The sequence below is a fragment of the Leucoraja erinacea genome, chromosome 11, assembly GCF_028641065.1.
Source record: "Leucoraja erinacea ecotype New England chromosome 11, Leri_hhj_1, whole genome shotgun sequence".
Taxonomy (NCBI): domain Eukaryota; kingdom Metazoa; phylum Chordata; class Chondrichthyes; order Rajiformes; family Rajidae; genus Leucoraja; species Leucoraja erinaceus.
In genome coordinates, this window is record NC_073387.1 from 7,077,561 (window position 1) to 7,101,158 (window position 23,598).

Consider the following 23,598-nt stretch of genomic DNA (forward strand, 5'->3'; position numbering starts at 1 on the left):
CGTCGGCAGAAAACCAGGTGAACACGCTAGTGTATTGCATGGGCGATGAAGCAGATGATGTGCTAAAGGGGCTAACGCTAACTGCAGATGAGAGGAGGGTGTACACGGATGTCAAGGCAGGCTTTGATGCATTTTTTGTGCCTAAAAAGAATGTAATCTACGAAAGAGCCAAGTTCAATCAGCGTGTGCAACTGCCAGGAGAAATGGTGGATTCCTTCATCACTGCTCTATACGGATTAGCCGAACACTGCAACTATGGACAGTTACAGAACGAGCTGATCCGCGACAGGGTAGTGGTTGGGCTGAGAAACGTCTCATTGTCCGAAAAGCTACAGCTAGACAGAGACCTAACCCTTGAAACTGCTATAACAAAGACAAGGCAGTCTGAAGAAGTTAGACGACAGCGGTTTGACTTAAGAGGAGAAAATAGCGGTGCTAGCAAGTGCACAAATGTTGATGCTGTGCATGCTAAAAGCTACAGAAAACCCAAATTTCCCTCAAAGCCTCAGCCACAAGCACAAACACCAGGCAAAAATAAATTTAATACACAGCCACAGCCAGGTTCAAAGGCCTGTTATAGATGTGGAAAAATGCCCTCGCATGGAAAATTGGAATGCCCTGCTAAAGATGCTGCGTGTCACAACTGTGGCAAAAAGGGACATTATGGCAAAGTGTGCAGAAACAGTGCAAAATCTCTCAATGCTGTCACTACAGAGGAAGAAGAGAGCTTTTTCCTGGGATCCGTGGATGCTGGAAAAGACCCATGGACGGTGCAGCTACAAGTGAGACAACAAAAAGTGTGCTTTAAAATAGATACTGGTGCTGATGTGACCGCCATGCCAGCGGAGGTGTACCATGACATTACAGGGGGGCATGATGTGAAGCGCCTGGCAGTGTCGACACGCCCATTGTTTGGGCCAGGGGGCAATGCACTCTCTGTCCTGGGCGTAGCCAGAGAAACACTGCGCAGAGGCAATAAAACAGCCATAGAGGACATTTATGTAGTCAAAGACCTCCACACTGCACTGGTGGGAAGACCTGCCATAGAAAGGCTTCAGCTTGTGTGCAGGGTTGACGGCATCACCTTGGGATCAGAGGACACCAACATTTATGTAGACTCTGTCATCAGCAACATTCCTGTCAGTGGAGATTATCTGAGCAGCCTACGGGAGCACCTACAGGCAGACAGCACATGCTCTGCACTGATGGAGTACTGCACAGACGGCTGGCCCGACAAAAGCCAACTGCAGGGAGTGCTGAGACATTACTGGGCTGAAAGAGCAGTGCTGACTGTGCACGATGGGCTGCTGCTGCGGGGCACGAGGCTCGTCATCCCATCAGCCTTACAAGGTGATGTGCTGCAGAGACTACACGAAGGACACCTGGGGGTGACAAAGTGCAGGGGCCGGGCCAAACAGACGGTATGGTGGCCAGGACTCAGCAGCCAGCTGAATGACATGGTGCTGAAATGTAGAACCTGCATCCAAGAGCGAAGGAACGTCAAAGAGCCGCTGATGCCAACGGAGATGCCAGACAGACCTTGGCAAACCTTGGGAGCTGACCTATTCACGCTGAAAAACAAGACTTATCTGCTAGTCGTAGATTATTTCTCAAGATATGTGGAAGTTGCGCTACTATCACCCACAAGGTCCACAGATGTGGTGGTGCACCTGAAATCCATATTTGCTCGTCATGGAATTTGTGAATTTCTTAAAAGTGACAATGGGCCCCAATTCTCAGGTAGCCACTTTAAATCCTTTGCAGCAGAGTATGGCTTTGTGCACATCACGAGCAGCCCCAGGTTTCCTCAGAGCAATGGGGAGGCGGAACGCGCTGTACAAACCGTGAAAAACTTGCTAACAAAGGCGTCAGACCCATATCTTGCATTGCTGGCCTACAGAGCAACCCCTCTACTGAACGGCTATAGCCCGGCCGAGCTGTTGATGGGGCGCCGCCTCCGCACTACAGTTCCTGCCCTTCCAACCCTGCTGAATCCAGTTTTGCCTGACTACAACGCGCTGGGGGCCACAGAAAGGGAGAAGAGGTGGAACGACGCAAGATCCTTTGACAAGAGGCACGGAGCGAGAAATCTGGAGCCACTAATACCTGGGGAGGATGTGTGGATCACCGATGCACGAGTCCAGGGCAAAGTGCTATCTACACACAATGCACCTCGCTCTTATATCGTCCAGGTGCCTCAGGGCACACTGAGGAGGAACCGGCAGCACTTGGTGCCGCTGCAGACCAACAGTGAGGTAGTCGACGCGGATGAGCCACCGGTGGGAGAAGAGCCAGCTCCACCAGACCCAGCTCCACCAGTGACAGCATCACCCAGCGGAGAGGGCCCCACCACAGAGACTGTGCGGACTAGGTGTGGGAGAGAGGTTAGAAAGCCGCCGAGACTTGATTTGTGATTTATTGATCTGTTTTCTACAATAAAGAAAAAGAGAGAGTGAAATGTGATGTGAAAATGTTCTGTAAACCTGTTACATTTACCTGAAACCTGAAAGAATAGTTCACAGTATGGTAACGTGTAAGTTATTTTATTTCTATTTTGCATGCTTAGATCAGGGACAGGTCTTCCAGCAAAAGGGCAGAATAAACCCCTTAAGACCTGCAGAGACAAAGGTAGTCCACCCTTTGTTCTCAAAGAAAGGGAGATGTGGTATTATGCAATAATAGAGTAAGGCTGAGCAGAGGGGCACTAGGACCCTGCCAGAAGCCAGGCTCCAGTAACCGGTTGTGTCTGGAAAAACCCAGGGTGTCGGCAGTTGGAGAGAGAGGCCTGGGCTTACACGAGGCTGTTGCAGTTGCTGTTGTTATTGTACAGATTAAAGGTATACTCTGTTTACGTCGTGGTACGAGCCTTATTACAAGCATAACTCGACAACGTTGAGAGAAAAATGTAATGTTTAAAGGTAACAGGATGTTTAGAAGTAAAAGTTATATCAGAGGGAGCTAGGTGTGGCGTTGTTGGGGGGGAAGGGGGAGGGGTGGATGGGTCTTGAGGAGGAGGGGTGGATGGGGCATGGGCATTGTTTCAAGTCTAGAAAGCCTTGATTCAATCACCAATTTGGATTGAGTGGCTGCATGCTCTACCCTAGCTGTTACTCCCAACACACTATAAACAATAGACAGAGTCAGGGGATATGGGGAGAAGGCAAGAACGGGGTACTGATTGGGGATGATCAGCCATGATCACATTAAATGGCGGTGCTGGCTCGAAGGGCCGAATGGCCTACTCCTGCAACTATTAAGAGATCTATCTAGCTCTCTCTTGAACCCATCCAGAGAACCTGCACTGCCCCTGAAATTCAGTTCCATGGCTATACCATTCCAGTTGTGGCTATACCATGCTGAAATAATACTGACTGGGATACATTTTCTGGTACAGTTTTAATTTCACCCATTTCTTTGCCATATCGACTTCTATCAAATGCTCTTTTGAGAATCCATATAACCCATGTATTACTTTCCAGTAGCCATCTTTCCCATTCCTGCAAAGGTTTCTATACTGTCGGAAAGAACTGTAGATGATGGTTTAAACCAAAGATTGCCACAAAAAGTTGGAGTAACTCTGCGGGTCAGGCAGCATCTCTGGAGAAAAGGAATAGGTGACGTTTCGGGTCGAGACCCTTCTTCAGATCAGGCACAGCCTGCGTTGGAGATATTTGTTGATTGACTCTGCTTAACGTGTTGACTCCCACTGCTCCAGATTTCATATTCCCTTAATCTAGGCTTAATCTAACAATAACTATAGTAAAACTCTCACCTATAATTTTCTATCTAATTCCAAATTTATTTCAAGAGGTGATCCAAATCCAGATAGATCACTCTCCTTTCCATAAAAAGGCTGTAAACAGTAGTTGAAGCCATCACTATTTCTTCCCATAACAACCCAATGATATATAAACAACCAAATGGTATGAGCGTTGAACTCTCCAATGTTAAATACTATACCCCCCTCTCTCTTTCCAGTGATCCCCAATGCTGGTGTGCCCCTATTTCTCCATTGCTCCAGCCCGCTTCCCACTCTCCAACCCTCGTCAGCTTCCACCTATATCCCTCTGTCCGTCTACATTGCAATCCTCTTCTCTCCTTACCTGACACCATTTTGTCTCCTTTTCATCTCCAGTCTTTGGCACTTACTACGCCATCTGCTGGTCAACCCCCCTCACCTGTATCCACCTATCACTTGCCAGGCATTGTACTATACCCCCCTCTCTCATCCAGCATTCTCCCCCCTACTACAATCAGTCTGAACAAGGATCTGGACCAGAAACATCACCTATCCATTCCCTCCACAGATGCTGCTTGACCTGCTGAGTTCCTCCAGCGCCTTTTGTTGAATATAAACACTCTGGGCTCCTGGCTTTCACAGTCAAATTACTTCTTGGGACCATAGCAAATTATATGATAACTCTTACACGCTAATCTTTACATCCTAATAGACTCATCACATTCCTCTTTCAAGAATAAAGAGATATTTACAAACTCTCACATTCTCTTCTTGTGCACTCACCTCCAACATCTTCTATGAGCCCTGATTTTCAACCTTGTTTAGTTCAGTCACTCTTCGAGAACCAATATTTGGGCAAAGTTACTGCCAAGGGAATTTACCAATTCCATCCGGCACCGTCAGTGCCATGCAGCTAGTTGCGAAAGAGAGAGAGAGAGAGCAGGTCGGTGCATGCGAGCGTGTTTGTTTGGTTTGAGAGAGTGGGGATAGGTAATGGGTGAATCTGTTGGGTAGTTGGTGGGGGAAGAGCATTGGAAAGAAAAAACAATGATAAATACCAATGGCACAGTCGGGCAGGAGTAGAGCTGCAGCCTTACTGCAGCCTTACTAGTGCTGGAGACCAGGGTTCAATCCTGACCTTGGGTGCTGTCTGTACAGTGTTTGTACATTCTCCCTATGACAGCGTGGGCTTTTTCTGAGTGCTCTGGTTTCCTTCCACATTCCAAAGATGTGCAGTTAGAAGGTTAATTGGCTTTGTAAATTGTCCCTAGTCTGTAGGATAGAACGAGTGTTGGGCGGTATGGATTTGGTGGGCCGAAGGGCCTGTTTCCATGCTGTATCTCTAAACTAAACTAACCAAGAATATTCAACAATTTTTTTTTCTTCACAGACTGTACAACCACAAAGTCCTGCAGTGCCTCCAAAACCACGATTACCTCACTCTGTTCAGCGACCTCCGCGCCCGGTCTTACCAGTCCTCCGGTGTACCTCTCCATCCAGCCAGAACCCGCAGGGCAATAACATGCCTAGCCCTCGAAGACCAGGATTGCACACTTCAATAACTGTAAAGGATGTGAATGTTAAGTTTTCAAAACAAACTCCTCCTAACAAACCTCTGCCAGCAGACCCACCCCCTCGGACTCCAAAGGTACACAGCCAGGAGCTCTCAGTCAGTATTTGGGGGGGGAGGGGGTCAAACTATAGAGCACATTACGAAAGAGGGCATTACTCAAATTGTCTTTTTTACTGAACCATTTAATACCAACATACTTAAGCCTAAAATAAACTGAATATGTATGGACAGGAGGTCATGGAGTCATCGAACACACAAAATGGCCATTTGACCCAACGCACCTATGCTGACCATCTAAGCTGGGCACATTTACCTGCATTTGGCCAATATCCCTCTTTCGTATCCAAATGTGTTTTTAAATTCTGTCATTGTACCTGCCTCAACTGGTTCTTCTGAAACTCGTTCCATAAACCCACTATTAGCAATGTTACAAAATTTTGAGATTTAAAAAATCAAGTCTGCAATTTATCCCATCAGATAAAGCATAACAATAAGTTTAATTTGACACCTAATTCACTTTCATATCTCAAGTAATAAAAAAGTTATGGCCATTTTCATACTCAGAAATTAGCATCTTGTTCCCTATTGATTTTCTATGGACATAACAAAAAAGCTGTGATCGAGGACAGTCAAAAGCCCATAACCTTCTTAAAAATTAAGAGAACTGAATGAAATTTTCAGTTATCATAGATTGAACCATTCTGAAACAAATATAAAATAATCTTACTTGGAGGACCTGAAATTAAAGCATATAATTAGTTAGTTACCCAATTGTAGCTAATTTCAAACTTCAATTGCTAGATCTAAACATCTATCAATTTCTTAATAAATGATTAACATTTTTAAATAGCCTAAGTGTCCAAATAATATTCACAAATAATTCACAATAAAACATGATTTTTAAATCTCATTTACATCAATTTATAGGCCAAATGGAAGGAATTTAGTGTTCAATTGCTGTAAATTAAAGTCAACTTAAATCAGCTTTCTAGTGGGTTCTTGTGAACGCGCTGGTTTAGAACGTTCACATTGCGCTGGATTTGTGCCCTCAAATGCCCAGAAAAATACTGCGGGATATAAAGAGCCCAAAATGAACTATTCGCTATAGAAAACTTTGTATACAGAGTTCTTAAGAAGCCCCTTTTAATGTAAAAATAAGGTACATACCTTTAATTGTTTGCTTTATAAAACCCTGGGGATGTGAGAGGTTGCGGGTTGAGAGAGTGATTTTTAAACTACTATAACTATTATACAAGGCCATATAAACTAATAATACCTTTCTCGACGGGGTCTTCCAGCGATTTTCCGTTAATGATTCACTAGGCTGAACATTTTCGATTGCAACAGCCTAGTAAAAATCGGGTTTAAACCCGCCCTCTCTAAACAGCGCCAGAATCGCGCACACGGGGTGGGGCAGATACTCAGACACGATTCAGGTAGGTTTTGTAACATACCTACCACTATGTGAAAATGGTGCCCCTCGGGTTCCTAGTAAACCTTTTCCCACTTAACTTAAACCTAAGTTCTCTAGTTCTTGCTTCCATTACCCTGCGGAAAAATGTGAGTGCCCATAACCTTACTCTTCCCCTCATGATTTTATTCACTTCCATAAAGTCATCCCTCAGCTTTTTGTGTTCCAAGGAATGAAATCCCAGCCTGCCCAACTTCTACACATAGCTCGGAGCCTCAGGCCCCGGCAACATTCTCATAAATCTTCTCAACTTTTTCCAGGTTAGTGGCATCTACCCTACAGCAAGATCAGTACATAACTTGGACAATGACAGAGTTCATCAGGAGGACAAATGTAACAAATGGCCATTTATGTTGATACCAGGGATGGATGGGTTACATTATGGGGACAGACCATGTATGAGTGTTTAGATGACCAACATGATTCAAGGTTTTGGTGGGCATGAGATTGGTGTTGGCCAGCTGTGATCTAGCTGAATTGTAGGAAGGTATGAAGAGCATCCTGCTGAAGAAGTGGTGTTTTTACTTTCTTTCAAAGTCCAAATAAGGACAGAGGTGAGTTTAGAAGCTGGCTTCACAGCCAGTGATCTTGAGTATTGACCTGAAAGACAGATGAGAAGATTGGAAGATATTGTTGACTGCATACATCCCAGAGACAATCCTCCTGCAAAAGTTGGACTGTTTGGTTGTGAGGCCTAATTTGGGTTTTGTAAGGGAATGGAATACTTACTTACTTGCTGCCTATTATGCCTCCTGGCATGTAGGGCAACAACGAAGGTCCTCCACTCCTGTGTGTTCTGGGCTAGCTCCTGGACACTACCCCTGGTCAGGTCCATTGTTTTCATTTCTTCCTCTACAGTTCGACGGCAGGTGGTTTTGGGTCTCCCTCTTTTATTTTTCCCTTCTGGTGTCCAGAGAATGGAATTACAACAGGAAAATGTTGGAACCCTCCCTCAGCAAGTCAGGGAGGATCTATGAAAGATAAATAGTGTTAACAATTGTGAATAGGGAAAGGAAAGTTGGGGACAAAGAATTTCACTCCCAATAACAAACTTTTTTCCTCCAGCGGTAGTTCCAAAAACAACAGTTTTTTTAATACCAATACGTTTACTTTTGTCCCTGCAAGCTAAAAATACTGAAGGCTGAATGTTATGTTGTTTAGTGGAATATCATCTTGCAAATGTCAATAGAAGTGATTGGTTTTCAATGTCCATGGTCACCCATTGTTAAACTGACCAACTCTGTTCTTTAGAGACAATGATGTCTGATTACTGTGGGGAAGAACCTGACTTTTTGCAAAACAGCTATTTATTCAATGTTGTCAATATATAAAGTAACCTTTAAATGGTTTTCTACTTTCCGATTTAAATTGCATTATAGCATTTCAACCTATGTAATTCATCAATCTCGTTATAGCCAATTTGCAATATGGAAACATGTTATAGCAGAACTACCCGTATCTCTGATGGAGTGGGACCAAGAGTGTTAGTGTGACTGCAGATGCTGGACTGACACATAGTTATGCTTCAATAGAACAAACACAATGAGTAGTTAAACTCCCAAATCGGCAGTCACGAAAACCAATTAAGCACATTAAACAACATTTAAAATGCACTTGGAAAGTACATGGATAGGAAAGGTTTAGAGGGATAAGGCCCATAAATAAATGGGCCGAGTTTAGATGGGGCATCGTGGTTGCCATGGACACGGTGGGCCAAAGGGCATCTTTCTGTGCTCTGTGACTCCTGTCATTTTTCTTCCACCATTTTTTTCCCATTCAAATTATACCATACAGTACGAGTATATACATGGGCAGCATAGAGCTACTGCTTTACAATGCCAGAGACCTGGGTTCAATCCTGACTACGGGTGCTGTCTCTATGGAGTTTGTACGTTCTCCCCGTGATCTGCGTGGGTTTTCTCCGAGATCTTCAGTTTCCTCCCACATCCCAAAGACGTACAGGTTTACAGGTTAATTGGCTTGGTATAAATGTAAATTGTCCCTGGTGTGTGTAGGACTGTGTTCGTGTGCGGGGATCGCTGGTCGGTGCGGATTCGATGGGCCGAAGGGCCTGTTCCCATTCTGTATCTCTAAACTAAAACTGAACTAAACTACAAACATATACAATTTCAATAGTTAGTGTTAGTTAGGGTGTCTTCAATTGTTTTATCGAGGCAGTGTGAAGTGTTGATGGGGGGAGGTTGCTTTGTGTGATGGCTTGCAGCATCCACAACTCTCTACAATTTTTTACGGTCTTGGGTAGAGCATTTGCCAAACCCTGTTGTGATGCATCCTGATAGAATGCTATCTAGAGTGCATCTATAGAAATTGGTAAGTCATTAGCGACATGATGAATTTCCTTCACCTTCTGAGGAAATAGAGGCATCAGTGCCCACTTGACATGGAGATGGTGGTGAGTTTCACCCTCTAATTCATGATATCCAAATTAAATCAGGAGGGTTTAGTGCTTCAGATTGTTGTATTATTAATGAACGTCCTTGTTTGTGAGTAGAGGAAAAAAATATCATTCTCATCCCAACAATCTCTACTTAGAATGATGAAAAGGAGCCTCTGTGAAAAGGAGCTGATGCGGAAAAATTCGTAATTTTATGGAGTAGATGAATACACAGAACATATTCCCGAAACTCCTAAGCAGGCAAAATTGTAACAAATAGTGAATGAAGTATTCATTAATTGTAAAATGTTCAAACTAATAACATGAGTGTTTTTGGGTTACAGGTTTTACAAAGACAGACAGAGCTGAGCCATAGTCTTAGTGTCCAGATGAATAAGAAACCATTGTTGCCACCAGGTAGAGGCAGACCACAGGAGAACAGAGTTGCTTCCAAAATGGGCCCATACAAGTAAGTAGAGCTGAACCTTTTGCTGTTTGCAAAGTGGAGCTCAGGAAAAGAGGAGGTAATAAGAACATGGGCGGCACGGTGGCACAGCAGTAGAGTTGCTGCCTCACAGCACCTACAGCGCCATAGATCCAGGTTCGATTCTAGCCCGTGGTTTTTTGTCTGTACGGAGTTTGTACGTTCTCCCCGTGACCACATGGGTTTGTGCCGAGAACTTTGGTTTCCTCCCACACTCCAAAGACGTACAGGTTTGTAGGTTAATTGGCTTAGTATAAATGTAAAAATTATCTCTAGTGTAAGATAGTATTAATGTGCGGGGATCGCTGGTCGGAGCGGACTCGGTGGGTCGAAAGGCCTGTTTCCACACTGTATCCCTAACCTAAACAAATCGAAACTAAACATGTGGAGTCCATTGTTAGTGGTAATGGGGCAATTAGAAAACAGCGTTGATGAGGATTTATGAATGTGGAAAATTGACGTTTTTGACGTTGTATGTAACCAGCAGAATAGGTAAGGGAAAAATCTATGAGTGTGGTGCATTTAATATTTCGATAAGGCATCACCTTAGAAGTGATTAGGCAGAATTAGAGCAAATAGTATTGGAAGTAATACACTGGTATGGATTGATGCCTGGATAATATATGGATAAAACACTTAGCAATAAACATTTTTGGGTTGGGAGATTGTGACTGGTGGGGTCATTAAAGGGAGAAGGCGGGAGATGGTGTTCAGAGGGAAAAATAGATCAGCCGTGATTGAGTGGTGGTGTAGATTTGATGGGCTGACTGGCTTAATTCTATGTACTCTTACAATTTTATTGGTCCCAAATGTTTTTCGAGCTGATCACAATTTATATCAATGGTTGGGATGAAGGGACTATGTGTAATAGTGGGTGGCAGTACAGTTGGAAAGACGAAGCAGAAAATGTAAATGGGAATGTAGGCCAGATCAGGTAAATACACAAGAACCTGCGATATAATGTAATAGAACAGTAGAGCACAGGAACGGACCCTTCAGCTCACAATGTCCATGCCGAACATGATACCAAGTTAATCTCTTCTGCCCACTCGTGATTCATATCCCTCCATTTCCTGCATATCCACCCACATGTCTGAAAGCCTCTTAAACACCGCAATCATATCTGCTTCCACCACCACCCGTGCAGCACATTCCAGCCACTCACCACTCTCTGGGTATGCAAGCAAAGAACTTCACTGTGCCTAGTCACATGTGACAATAAAGTATGCCATTCCATATAGACAATAGACAATAGGTGCAGGAGTAGGCCATTCGGCTCTTCGACCCAGCACCGCCATTCAATGTGATCATGGCTGATCATCCCAAATCAATACCCCGTTCCTGCCTTCTCCCCATATCCCCTGACTCTGTTATTTTTTAGAGCCCTATCTAGCTCTCTCTTGAAAACATCCAGAGAACTTGCTTCCATCATGAATATACTTCCATCAGGTCTCCCCTCATCCTCCGACGCTCCAGTACAAACAATTCAATTTTGTCCAGGTAGACAAAAACTAATCTCAGCGGGTGCAGAAGCATCTATGGAGTGAAGGAAATAGGCAACGCTTCGGGCCGAAACCCTTCTTCAGACCCTTGTCAAGTTTGTCCAGCCTCTCCTAACCTATACTCTCTAATCCAGGCAGCTTTCTGACAAATCTCTTCTGTACCCTCCAAAGCTTTGCATCCTTCCTGTAATGGAGCAACCACAACTGGCAGACACAATACTTCAAATATGGTCAAAACCAAGGTTTATGAAACAGTAACATGACTTCCTGACTCTTATTCTCAATGTTATGGCTGGTGAAGGCAAGCATTCCATATGCCTTCTTTATCATTCTTTCTACTTGTGATGCTACTTTCAGGGAGCTATAGACATGGACCACAAAATCCCTCTGTACATCAATGCTGTTCATGGTCTTGCCATTGACTGTACAGTTTCCGCTTACAGTTTGGGTTGTTTTCTCTGGAACGTCAGAGGTTGAGGGGAGACCTGATAGAAGTGGGCAAAATTCTGAGAGGTATAGACAGGGTAGATAGTCAGAACATTTCTCCTCAGATGAAAATGTCAAAGAATAGAGGGCGTAGCTTTAAGTGGGGCAAAGTTTAAAGAACTTGTGCAGGGTAAGTGTTTTTACACAGATCAGTGGGTGCCTGGAATGTATGGTGATGCTGGTGGATGATGCTGGCATTTGAAGGGGCTTTTAGATAAGCAAAAGGATATGCAGTGGATGGAGGGACATGGATCACGTGCAGGCAGATGAAGTTAGTTTAACTTGACATCATTGTAGGCCAAAGGGCCCATTCACGCGCTGTTCTGTTCTATGTTCAATGTTCTAAATGGACAACCTCCAGATTAACTGTGTTCTCATTCTATGTTTTGCAGAAGGGACCATCTCTAGCCTGTGCCAATCAAGCAGTGTCTGGCTTTTACAGAGACCTTCCTGGAACACCTCAAGAAGCACTTGCACTATCCCTATCTCTGCTGTTTTGGGATCTCATGGTTTCAATGCCAGTGGAACAATAAATGTGACCTCCAGTTCAAAGCAGCTGTAAATATAGGGGAGCCGTTCTTGTAACATGCATGGCCAAAATTACAACCCAGATCTACCTAGCTCAAGTAATTTTTTTCTGAATTGAAATTGTGGGAACATTCCCAAGGAGTTTGAAAGATCACTTACATTTTGTCATTCAGACTTCCCCTTACGGGCAGAAAGCATTGCCTTCTCCATTACCAAGTGACAGTGAGATGTCTCTGAATCCTTGACTTGGGGTGGCTATTCTTCAACATTGACCTGGAATCATGAGGATCGGAAGTTGGAACTGATTCCTCGCTGATTCAACCTTGTGCTACACTCCAACGGTGTCAATGGGAAGCCTTGGGTGAATTTCCTACCCCATTTACGACCAAGGTTAATCGCAGCATCAAATGGTGTTGTTTCAAACATCTTGTGAACAAAATCAATCCTGTACAACCATCGCCAGTGATTCAAAACATAACATAAATGTTGGTGGATTGTAAATGTTGAGAAAGAGTAGAGAGCAGTGCCCAACAACTATAAACCAGTCATCTTAACCTCAGAAGTGGAAACGTTTTTGAACTGTGTCAGAAGTAACTTACATGTGGGATATTATGAGTTATTAAATAGCAGCAAGCATTTCTTCAACTAAACTTAGGTTTGACTAACTTGCATTTGTTGAAAGATTGGCAGAAAGTTGATGAAGGTAGCGTGTTTGATGTTGTGTATGTGGCAATGTAGAGCGCATAAGATAAATGATGACATGTAGAAATTGGCAAAACAAAAGCCTATTTGCAGGGAGAGGGGCAGCAAAGACAAAAAATAACAGTGGAAGAAAGTAGAAATTAATTGTGAATACTATGTTTCTTTTTCCAAATGGAAGGATAGCAAATGGTAGCATTCCCTAGTTCCCTAAAACCTAATTAATAGGAATGTTCAGGTGTTGCCAGACTGACAGGTTTTCTGGACATTTAGATGTTTTTCCCATGAATACTCCAACCAACCTTTAATTCAATTTTGTTTAGATGTTCATTGTGCAGTAATAGAGCAAACTTTCAAGTGAATCAAGTGTTTTAACAGAGTATGAGAAATAATGTGTTTACAAGGGTGCCGGGGTATTGGGATCCTGGTGTATACGAGACCTGGGTGTCGTGGTACACCAGTCATTAAAAGTATGCATGCAGGTGCAGCAGGCAGTGAAGAAGGCGAATGGTATGTTAGCATTCATAGCAAAAGGATTTGAGTATAGGAGCAGGGAGGTTCTACTGCAGTTGTACAGGGTCTTGGTGAGACCACACCTGGACTATTGCGTACAGTTTTGGTCTCCTAATCTGAGGAAAGACATTCTTGCCATAGAGGGAGTACAGAGAAGGTTCACCAGACTGATTCCTGGGATGTCAGGACTTTCATATGAAGAAAGACTAGATAGACACGGTTTGTACTCGCTAAAATTTAGACGATTGAGGGGGGATCTTATAGAAACTTACAAAATTCTTAAGGGGTTGGACAGGCTAGATGCAGGAAGATTGTTCCCGATGTTGGGGAAGTCCAGAACAAGGGGTCACAGTTTAAGGATAAAGGGGAAATCTTTTAGGACCGAGATGAGGAAAACTTTTTTCACACAGAGAGTAGTGAATCTCTGGAATTCTCTCCCGCAGAAGGTAGTTGAGGCCAGTTCATTGGCTATATTTAAGAGGGAGTTAGATGTGGCCCTTGTGGCTAAGGGCATCAGGGGGTATGGAGAGAAGGCAGGTACAGGATATTGAGTTGGATGATCAGCCATGATCATATTGAATGGCGGTGCAGGCTCGAAGGGCCGAATGGCCTACTCCTGCACCTATTTTCTATGTTTCTATGTTTCTATAAGAGGGTGCAGTGGAACTAGGGCCACGGTGTGATGGAGGGTGCAATGGAACTAATGGGAACTAAGATCTGTAGCTCCAGTGTGTCGGAAGGAGCAGGAGAACTATGACCCCTATGTGTGGGAGAGAGATTGGAAACTGGGACCTCTGTGTTGGAGAGAGAATGGGAACCAGTGTGTTGGTGGCAGTGGTGGAATCAGCACTTGGTGAGCCAGATGCCAAACCGTTGATATTTCTAAGCAATCAGATAGCAGATTATTGGAGATTTACTGTACAGGATATAATTTCAAAATCTTAAATGATCACAAATCTTTGTGATCTTAAATGACCAAGGCGAAGCTAGACAGACTGGTGGAATGGCAGATGAAATTTAAAGATCTTGATGTTTGCAATGGGAATACTGAGGGGAAGCAATGTAAACTAAACGGTACATTATTAATAACGATCCTGGACAAGAAGATGTAGATATGTATGAAGGTGTCAGGACAAGCTGAGAAGGATGCTAAAACACCATGTGAGAACCTTGACTATTGCAGTAAAAGTATTCAGTTCAAATGCAGGCATGTTAATGTTGAATCTTCATAGTTACTGGTTAAGGGGCTGTCCCACTGCGGCGACCTAAGCCGCAAGTTCAGAAGAGTTTGCCCTCGACTCATACTCGCAGCATGGTCGACACGAGGTCCTAGGTGGTCTTTGTAAGACTCCTTCGTGCTCAAGAGTAGTCCCCGCGTACTCGAGGCCTCAGCAAGGTTGCGGCGTATTTTTCAACGCCGAAAAATGCCCGGGAGTAAAAAAAAGTCGCCATGGAAAAAAACAATATTTTTTTTTACTTGCAGGTTTATTCGAGGTAGGTCGTAGTAGGTTGGTGTGTTATTCGTAGGTAATCTAAGGTAGTCGAAGGTAGTCGTAGATAGTCATTAACATAGTCGAAGGGAGGTCGAAGGAGATCGAACTCTCCACTATTCAGTGTCCAACTTTCCCATAGCTAGTCAAAGCTAGTCTTCAATATAGTCAAAGGAGGTCTTCTACATAGTCGAAGGAAGTCTTCAACATGACACTTTTTCAAACTTTCCTAAACTCTTCTAAACTCGCCAATTAGGTCGCCCTTTAGTTCTGGGGTTAATTTATTTGCACTGAGGCTATGAAGGAGGTGCAAAACAACCTCCTAGAATGGTTGGAGATTTGAGAGATTCTATTTAAGCAGAGGCTTCAGTTCTTTGGAGAGACAAGAGAAGCTGAGTGTATTCTCTTCATGGTGGAGGAGGTTAAAGGAGATTTGTGAAAAATGTCCAAATTCTTGAACAGTTTTGATAGGCTAGCAAGTAGAAACTTTCTCTGGTGACATGACAAACAAAACAGCGGTGCTCGAGAGGAAATGTTTTGATACAATTGATACCATGATCCGGAATGCACTGCTTATGAAAATGAAGAGAGTGTATTCAACAATAACTTTCAAAAGGGAACTTTAGAGATACTTGAAGAGAAGAAATCTGCGGCCTATGAAGAAACATCAAGAGAATGGAACTAATGGTGTAGCTCCAGCAAGGGCCATTAGGCCTGATGGATCGAATAGCCACCTCCTGTACTGTAGTGCTGGAGTACAATTCGTCAAATGACTTAGTTGAAGTCTTTGGAACTAAAATCAAAAGATGTTCTATTACCTCTCGAAAACCAATGAGTTGGATTCAGATCAAATTTTCAAAAAAGATCTGACAAAGGAACCTATTGAACATTGAATTTTGACGTAGCCATGGAAGTTTAAAGAAGACTAGTTGCTTGTTATCTATTATAATTGATATTGTGCCTTTGTGCTGACTGTTATATGACCTGTGGCAAGATTTTCATGCCTCGGGAAACCCAGTGGTTGGAAAAGTGTGAGGAGGAAGGAACTAATAATGTAATTGCAATTGTCGACCAGGAGGGGCACGTATTTCCTCCAGACTCAATATGTTTACCATTGATACTCGCCTCTATCACATAGAGAACCGTACGCACTCCCCCATTATCATTGTCCCTCCAAATCTTTAGCCGCCAGGGGACACCTTTGGATGACCAAGTTCATCCTCCATCAATGGACCCAGTCTTCCTCGACGACCACCATATCCATTGGACCTTCTTAACTAGCACGATCAAATGGCCATGCCACCAAAGTCAACTCTCATTTGAGTCACCACCCTTGCCATCAGACTCCCTGCTCCCACCACACGCCTACACAACCATTATTGGCTCCTCTTCCTGGCCAATGTTGTAACTGAACCTCTCTTACCAAGCAATCTGCCCGACACATTCCTCCACAATCTCTCCTACCCAACCACCCCCCCCACACCCCCACCTCGCAGTACTCCTCAGCCATGGCCTTACTGTTTCAGCTCAGTCTAAGGATCTGTAACCGACGGAAAATGCTGTAACTGTGTTCCACGGTTAAAAGCTGTGTGATATTCTCTACATTCAATCTCGCAGGTTTTCTGTCCTCAAAATATCCCCATCCCCAACATAACCTCATCTTCACCTGCAAAATATTGTACATTGAGGGCTTGTCCTAAAAATAGTACTCTGTCGACTTGAGGGAGAAGGTTGTGGCATCAAGACTTGCTCCATAGAAGAGGCCAAACTATCAAGGCTAATACTTCATGCCACACTTGTGGCAGTGTGGCATGGTCCTCGCAATGATTTTCTTTGGACCTGATGACCATCTTTTAAAATCGCTGAAGTAAACTCACCCCCTTGCTTCCAAATTCTTCCAAGGCTTCACCCGCCACCCCTATCCCATGCTCAATACCACCTCTGTAACCTCCACTAGCTCTTCATCCCTCCCTTCCCTGTAGTCCACAAATTTTGATCTCGTCCCATCCGCGATTTTGTTTTGTTGCTATCGCTACACCAAAGGCAGTGGTGTCTTCAGCTGCCCAAGACTTAAAGCATGGAATTATCTCCCTGAACATTCCTTCAAAATGTCAATTTCTGAGCCTTCAGCAGCCTTTCCTGATACTCCCCTTTCTGTCTCGTAGTCAGCTATGATTTGGGGAAACTACTCTGAAGGATGGCGATGTTTTGCTAAGATGCCAGTGCCTCATCAATGCAGGCTACTGCTATTGAAGTCTAGAGGATTTAAATTATTATTTCCTAGTCCATCACACACAACATGATACATCATTGAGCAAGCTCCCCAATGAACTGTTATCCCGAGCTTCCATTCGTGCTGTTCAGCTGATCTTGGCTGGTTGGAGGCTGGTTTGGTCAGTAATTGGAGTGAGGGAGGGCTGGTGATTGGGAAGGGGTCCTTGTTTCCTATAATCACTCACTGGGGAGAGATTCCTTTGTAATTGTTGGTGCTGAGCTGACCTGACATGGCATTGATGACATTCTGCAAATATCTCCCACCATTGCTCAATCTGTTCACTTATCCAGCCCGGCATGAGTCAAGAAGACATCTATTCTCAAGCTTGGCAAGAGCTTAGGAGCATCATTGACCTTGTTTGCCTCACTCTACTAACTGATTGGAAAGGACTTGTGGAGAGGGAGTGGGGGTGATGGTGATGATTCATATTTTTGGCCCTTTGCTCCTTCCATTTAGATTTTAAATCCAACAATAAAAGCATATGTTTACATGGAAGTGGGCCTAGATTTCAGGGAGATTAATTAAATCGCCTTTAACTGTTTATAGATAATATGTGGCTTCCATGTTGCATCGAGCAGATCTGAGGATTTATTTGTTTCATCCACATGTGCTATTTCTGAATTGTGTGTAACTGGTGAAAACAAAGGAAGTACTTGAACACCATAACTTGTGCCTTCACATTATTTATTAATTTAATAAAGTTAATGCTGTGCTGAAGCTTGTGTGTTGCCTGGAGCGACTGATTCATCCTAAATATACACCTGGTACCATTAATCATCCTTTATAATTCCGCAGGGCAGGAGCAGGCAGAAACAATGATTCTGCCAGGACAATCTTGTTTGTGGGTTTTGGGAAGGTTAGAAGCAGGAAGGGCAGAGCTGGAAATGATAGGGTTGGAGGCGACAAGTTTAGAAACAGTCTGGGAGATGATGGCCTGTATGTAGCGTCATGGTTGAGGGGTGGGTATGATGAAATATTTGAGGACTGGGGCTTGACCTCAGCACGATGCAGGTCTACCTGCCTCCAACCTTATTGGGGTCTTGTCTTAGTTTAGTTTAGAGACGCAGCGTGAAAACAGGCCCTTCGGCCCACCGAGTCCGCGATGACAAGCGATCCCCGCACATTAACACTATCCTACACACACTAAGGACAATTTACACTTATACCAAGTATACAAATGCAAGCCAATTAACCTACAAACTTGTACGTCTTTGGAGTGTGGGTGGAAACCGATGATCTCCAAGAAATTCCTCGCGGTCACTAGGAGAACGTACAAACTCCGTACAGGCAGCAGCCGCAGTCAGAATCAAACCTGCGTCTCTGGCGCTGTAAGGCAGCAACTCTACTGCTGCTCCACCGTGCCATCCTTGTCTAATGAGACTGTACAATATTTATTTCTATTTATCACTGAAGGTGACTGGCAGAATGATTTTTCTGTGCCTATTACTTATATGCCCAAAGTTAGGCCATGGGTTCTCTCCTTTAGAACTATTAATGTAATCTCCCGTGATCTAAAGAGTCTTTATTCTTGGGTTCTTTAATAACATCTTGCAAAATTTTTTACTCTCATGCCTCTGGAATTATTTGGGTCTGTGCTCCGCATTCATATCTTTTGACTCATTCATTATTTTAAGCAGAACCAGCATGTTGGATATCATATATTTGGTCTTGGATCAATTTAATTTTTTGGAGCAATCCTTCTTACGCCTTTGTGCCTGAAATTAAAAGTGTGAATCTGTCTCTAGTAGTTCTCCCAAAATAATTCTATTAAACTCAATCTTTGGCAAGTTTTCCCAATGTTGGTCTGTTCAGATCATATGATTCACCAACATCTTGTCATCTCATGATAAATTAATCTCCCTCGAGGGGATTTGTGGTTAAGATAGACATAAAATGCTGGAGTAACTCAGTGGGACAGGCAGCATCTCTGGATAGAAAGAATGGGTGATGTTTTGGGTCGAGACCCTTCTTCAGACCCTTCTTCTTTTTGTGGTTATTGGTACTTCAGAAATTACGACAACTTTGTACCATCTGTATTTATCCCTCTCTGGCTTATTCTGTAGAAATAGAACAAACGATTTTTCTTCTAAAATAAAAACAAAAAGTGCTGGGAATAGTAGGCGAGGGCATAGGTGTGGGAAGAGAAACAGAGCTAGTATTTCGAGGACACTTTGACAGAATTGAGAAGGGGACAGGAGAAGTTTGTTAAGCGGCAAGATGGTGTAACAATAAAGCTCAAATGTAAAATGTATAAAAGGTATCAATGTAAAATTGTCCCTGGTGTGTGCAGGGTAGTATTAATGTGCGGGGATCACTGGTTGGTGAGCCGAAGGGTCTGTTTCCGCGCTGTTTCTCTAAACTAAAACAAATGAACTGCAGGATGAGTGCAGAGAGAGTGACTCAAAGGGCAAAACTGGGGTCACCATGGGGATAAATTGTAAACAAGGTTATCTGGTCAATGAGTGAATGGGAGCATTTATGCAGGGAGAACAAACACAAAAGAACACAGATAAATGAAACATAAAATGCTGGGGAAAGATAGTATCTGTGGAAGACATAGATAGGGGATGTTTTGGGTTGGGACTTTGCATCCGTCACCTATCCAAGTCCTCCAGAGATGCTGCCTGACCAGCTGTGTTATTCCAGTGCTTTGTGTCTTTTTTTGTAAATCAGCATCTGCAGTTCCTTGCATCTCCATAGACAAAATAATGTAGGAGCCTTAAATAGGCCTCAATAGGCCTGACTATGGGAAAACTGGGGATGGGGACTGGACATTGTGCCTTACCCCACAGTGGTAACCATTGTGGGGGGGATGTTTTTGTGTGTGTAAATGATTATTTTATTCTGTGTCCAAGATGGCTGCCGAAAGGGAGAGTGTACGCTGGCGCGCTTTAGCTGCCGCTGCTCTCTCTTCATATTGTATTTTTGATTTTTGTCTTTGGATTGAATTCTGTCTTTAATTTGTGTACTGGTGATGTCTTTACTATTCATTTCATTCCGCTTACATGTTTTTACTTTATTTGCTAAATTTTGTAAGGTGTCCTTGAGACTCTTGAAAGGCGCCATAAATAAAATGTATTATTATTATTATTATTAAAATGCAGAGCAAGAAGACTTGCTAGGCAAATCAGGTTGGACATGTGTTCCACTACCAGATGAAAGAAATGGAGGGGAGAAGGTGAACTCCTCTGACTAAGGACATTCTTTCTCATCCACATTCTAAAGGCCCATCCTTTTATTCTGAGGCTGTGCCCTCAGGTTCTAGCCCCACTATTGGAAACAGTGGGTTTCCACGTCCACTCTATCTACACCTTTCATTATCTGGTACGTTTCAATGAGATGCCCTCTCATCCTTCTAAACTCCAGCGAGTACAAGCCCAGAGCCATCAAACGCTCATTCCAGAGATCATTCACATATATACATCGCTCTGCTGCCACTTCTGGACCTCCTGGGCTGTTACAAATTTGAAGTCTTAGAATGGGCTTTACCCCAGACATATGCCCTCAAAGTTTTGTAGGAGAATGATCCCAGACTGCAGTCCTTTCAACATTCTGTACTGTACAGCTCCAGTACATCCCTCCCATTCCCACACCAACTTTTCTGTTCTGGGCATCCTCCATTGCAACGGTGAGGCCATACACAAATTGGAGGAACAGCAATATTTCATATTTCACTTGGGTCGTTTACAACCCAGCTGTATAAATGTCAAATTCTCTAGTTTTAGATAAATTCTACACACATACCCCTCGCTTTTCCCCTTTTGCCCCTAACCTTCCCCCACTAAAAGTCAGTTAACCAGTTGCACATTTTCCAACGATGTATCCCTCTTGGGATCACACTGTCCACACCAACATGTCAAGTCAAGCCAAGTCAAATTTATTTGTCACATACACATACGAGATGTGCAGTGAAATGAAAGTGGCAATGCTCGCGGACTTTTGTGCAAAAAGACAAACAACCAAACAAACAAACTATAAACACAATCATAACACACATATACCTTTACATAATAAATAATGGAAGGAAAAACATTCAGTAGAGTTAGTCCCTGGTGAGATAGGCGTTTACAGTCCGAATGGCCTCTGGGAAGAAACTCCTTCTCAACCTCTCTGTTCTCACCGCATGGCAACGGAGGCGTTTGCCTGACCGTAGCAGCTGGAACAGTCCGTTGCATGGGTGGAAGGGGTCTCTCATGATATTGTTGGCTCTGGAGTTGCACCTCCTGATGTATAGTTCCTGCAGGGGGGCAAGTGAAGTTCCCGTAGTGCGTTCGGCCGAACGCACTACTCTCTGCAGAGCCTTCTTGTCCTTGGCAGAGCAATTCCCAAACCAGATGGTAATTTTCCCGGACAAGATGCTTTCCACCGCCGCTGCGTAGAAGCACTGGAGGATCCTCGGAGACACTCTGAATTTCCTCAATTGCCTGAGGTGGTAAAGGCGCTGCCTTGCCTTTCAGGGAACCACCATGGTTTCAGGGAACAATTGGCCTTTCAGGGAACCACCATGCCCATGGTCATCTTTTGCTGGCCATGATTTGTCCTGGTCTTTTCTTGCTTCCAGTCCTCCTCCCTACAATCAATCTGAAGAAGGCACCTGGATGTTAACTTGTCCTGGATGACCTGTCAAGGACCCAGCTCACAGATGTAAGGACAAGGAATGTGTGCAGGGACACTAATTTTTCTTAGCAGTTTTAAAGAGATTCAGAATGCCACCGTATATCCTAACACATTTCCACAGACTTGTCGTACAGAGTATCCTGACTGGTTACATCATGGCCTGGCACTGTAATTTCAACACACAGGAATGCAAGAGGTTGCAGCCAATAATTGGCTTCTCCTGATCTAACGTGGGCACTGGCCTCCTCATCATCATCAAAAGCAACTTACTGTCATACAGTCTCAAGAAGGCGGCACCTAACATCAAGCATGCCCACCACCTGGGCCATACCCTCTTTTCCTGAAATCCCAAAGCACCAGGTTCAGGAACGGCTATTTTACTGTACTATCAGATTCTCAAACCAACCTGCAGAATAATCCCACCTCATCCATGGAGCACAATGGGTCCACCTCTTGAACCCCCACGGATTTGCTTTTGCCCACCAATTGTATTTTGTACTAATGTCTTGTTTAGGAAGAAACTGCAGATGCTGGAAAAATCACAGGTAGACAAAAGTGCTGGAGAAACTCAGCGGGTGAGGCACCATCTATGGAGCGAAGGAATAGGTGACGTTTCGGGTCGAGACCCTTCTTCAGACTTGTCTTGTTTTTTTTCCACCATCTCTTTTCTTCTTAATGCCTTGCAGAATTTAAGTGAGTTTTATCAATACAATTGTGTTTTTGTGTATCTTCTGAGTCTATGTGCAAGTGATGCTGCTTGTACCTGTACCTCACCAGACATGTGCATTTGACAATAGGCTCGACCTGGCTTGAGAGTTGAGAGGGTCGATATCCTGTATAAAAAGGACAGTGGAGTGAGACATGGGGTGAGCAGATGATATGTGGACTGTGAAGGAGCAACAGTAGGGAGGATGAAGACAGGAAAGGGTTTTGGCCCGAAACGTCGCCTATTTCCTTTGCTCCATAGATGCTGCCGCACCCGCTGAGTTTCTCCAGCACTTTTGTCTACCTGAAGCTAGAGGCAGTTGGGTGAAGTTTGAAGGGTGTAGGAAGATGCTGGTTTACCGAAGGACACAAAATGCTGGAGTAACTCAGCCGTCGAGAAGCAGGCCCAATTCGCCCGCCGTGGACACAGGAAGCCGTGACTAGTGGGGAGGCCAGTGTAGAGCGAGAGGTCAAGGCGAGGTCGTGGTGTCGGAGCCCCCACAGACACGGGCAGGTTGGAGCCTCGAGGTTGGGTCACAGACAATAAAAGAGGAGATGGGAGACGAAGAAAGGATGAGTACTTCTTGTAACTTTGTCGATGCCTTTGTGGCGACTCTTTTGTGTACTTTGTACGCAAAAACCAAGAATCTCACTGCACCTAGCAGGGTACAAGTGACAATAAAGTATCATCATCATCACAAGGAAAGGAAGATGGAGGCAGTGGTTACACAAAAAAGCTGGAGAAACTCAGCGGGTGCAGCAGCATCTATGGAGCGAAGGAAATAGGCAACGTTTCGGGCCAAAACCCTTCTTCGACCCGAAACGTTGCCTATTTCCTTCGCTCCATAGATGCTGCTGCACCCGCTGAGTTTCACCAGCTTTTTTGTGTAACCTTCGATTCTCCAGCATCTGCAGTTCCCTCTTAAACAAGGTGGAGGCAGTGGTTGGCGGGATAGTAAGAGTTACACCTTAAATATCTTTGTCATTGCTCTGCATTAAAAAAAACAACCACAGGCAGGTGATCAGAGTAAATGAGAAAGATTTGCAGGCTGGGAGAGTGCTGAGAAGATCATCCTGCGCAAAGATCTTATAGCGAATATAGCTTGGCTATAAGATCTTTG

The 23,598-nt window shown here is 44.0% G+C and overlaps 1 protein-coding gene across 1 annotated transcript in view; it reads left to right on the forward strand.

Moving 5' to 3' along the window:
- Nucleotides 1-14,983, forward strand: part of adam19b (ADAM metallopeptidase domain 19b) — a 155,991-nt gene extending 141,008 nt beyond the window's left edge. Inside the window, exons 21-23 of the mRNA XM_055642611.1 lie at nucleotides 5,130-5,387; nucleotides 9,523-9,647; nucleotides 12,043-14,983. Of these exons, the coding sequence (XP_055498586.1) occupies nucleotides 5,130-5,387; nucleotides 9,523-9,647; nucleotides 12,043-12,058 (399 nt within the window). The 3' untranslated portion in view covers nucleotides 12,059-14,983. The remainder of the gene's footprint in view (nucleotides 1-5,129; nucleotides 5,388-9,522; nucleotides 9,648-12,042) is intronic.
- The last annotated feature ends 8,615 nt before the right edge of the window (nucleotides 14,984-23,598 follow it).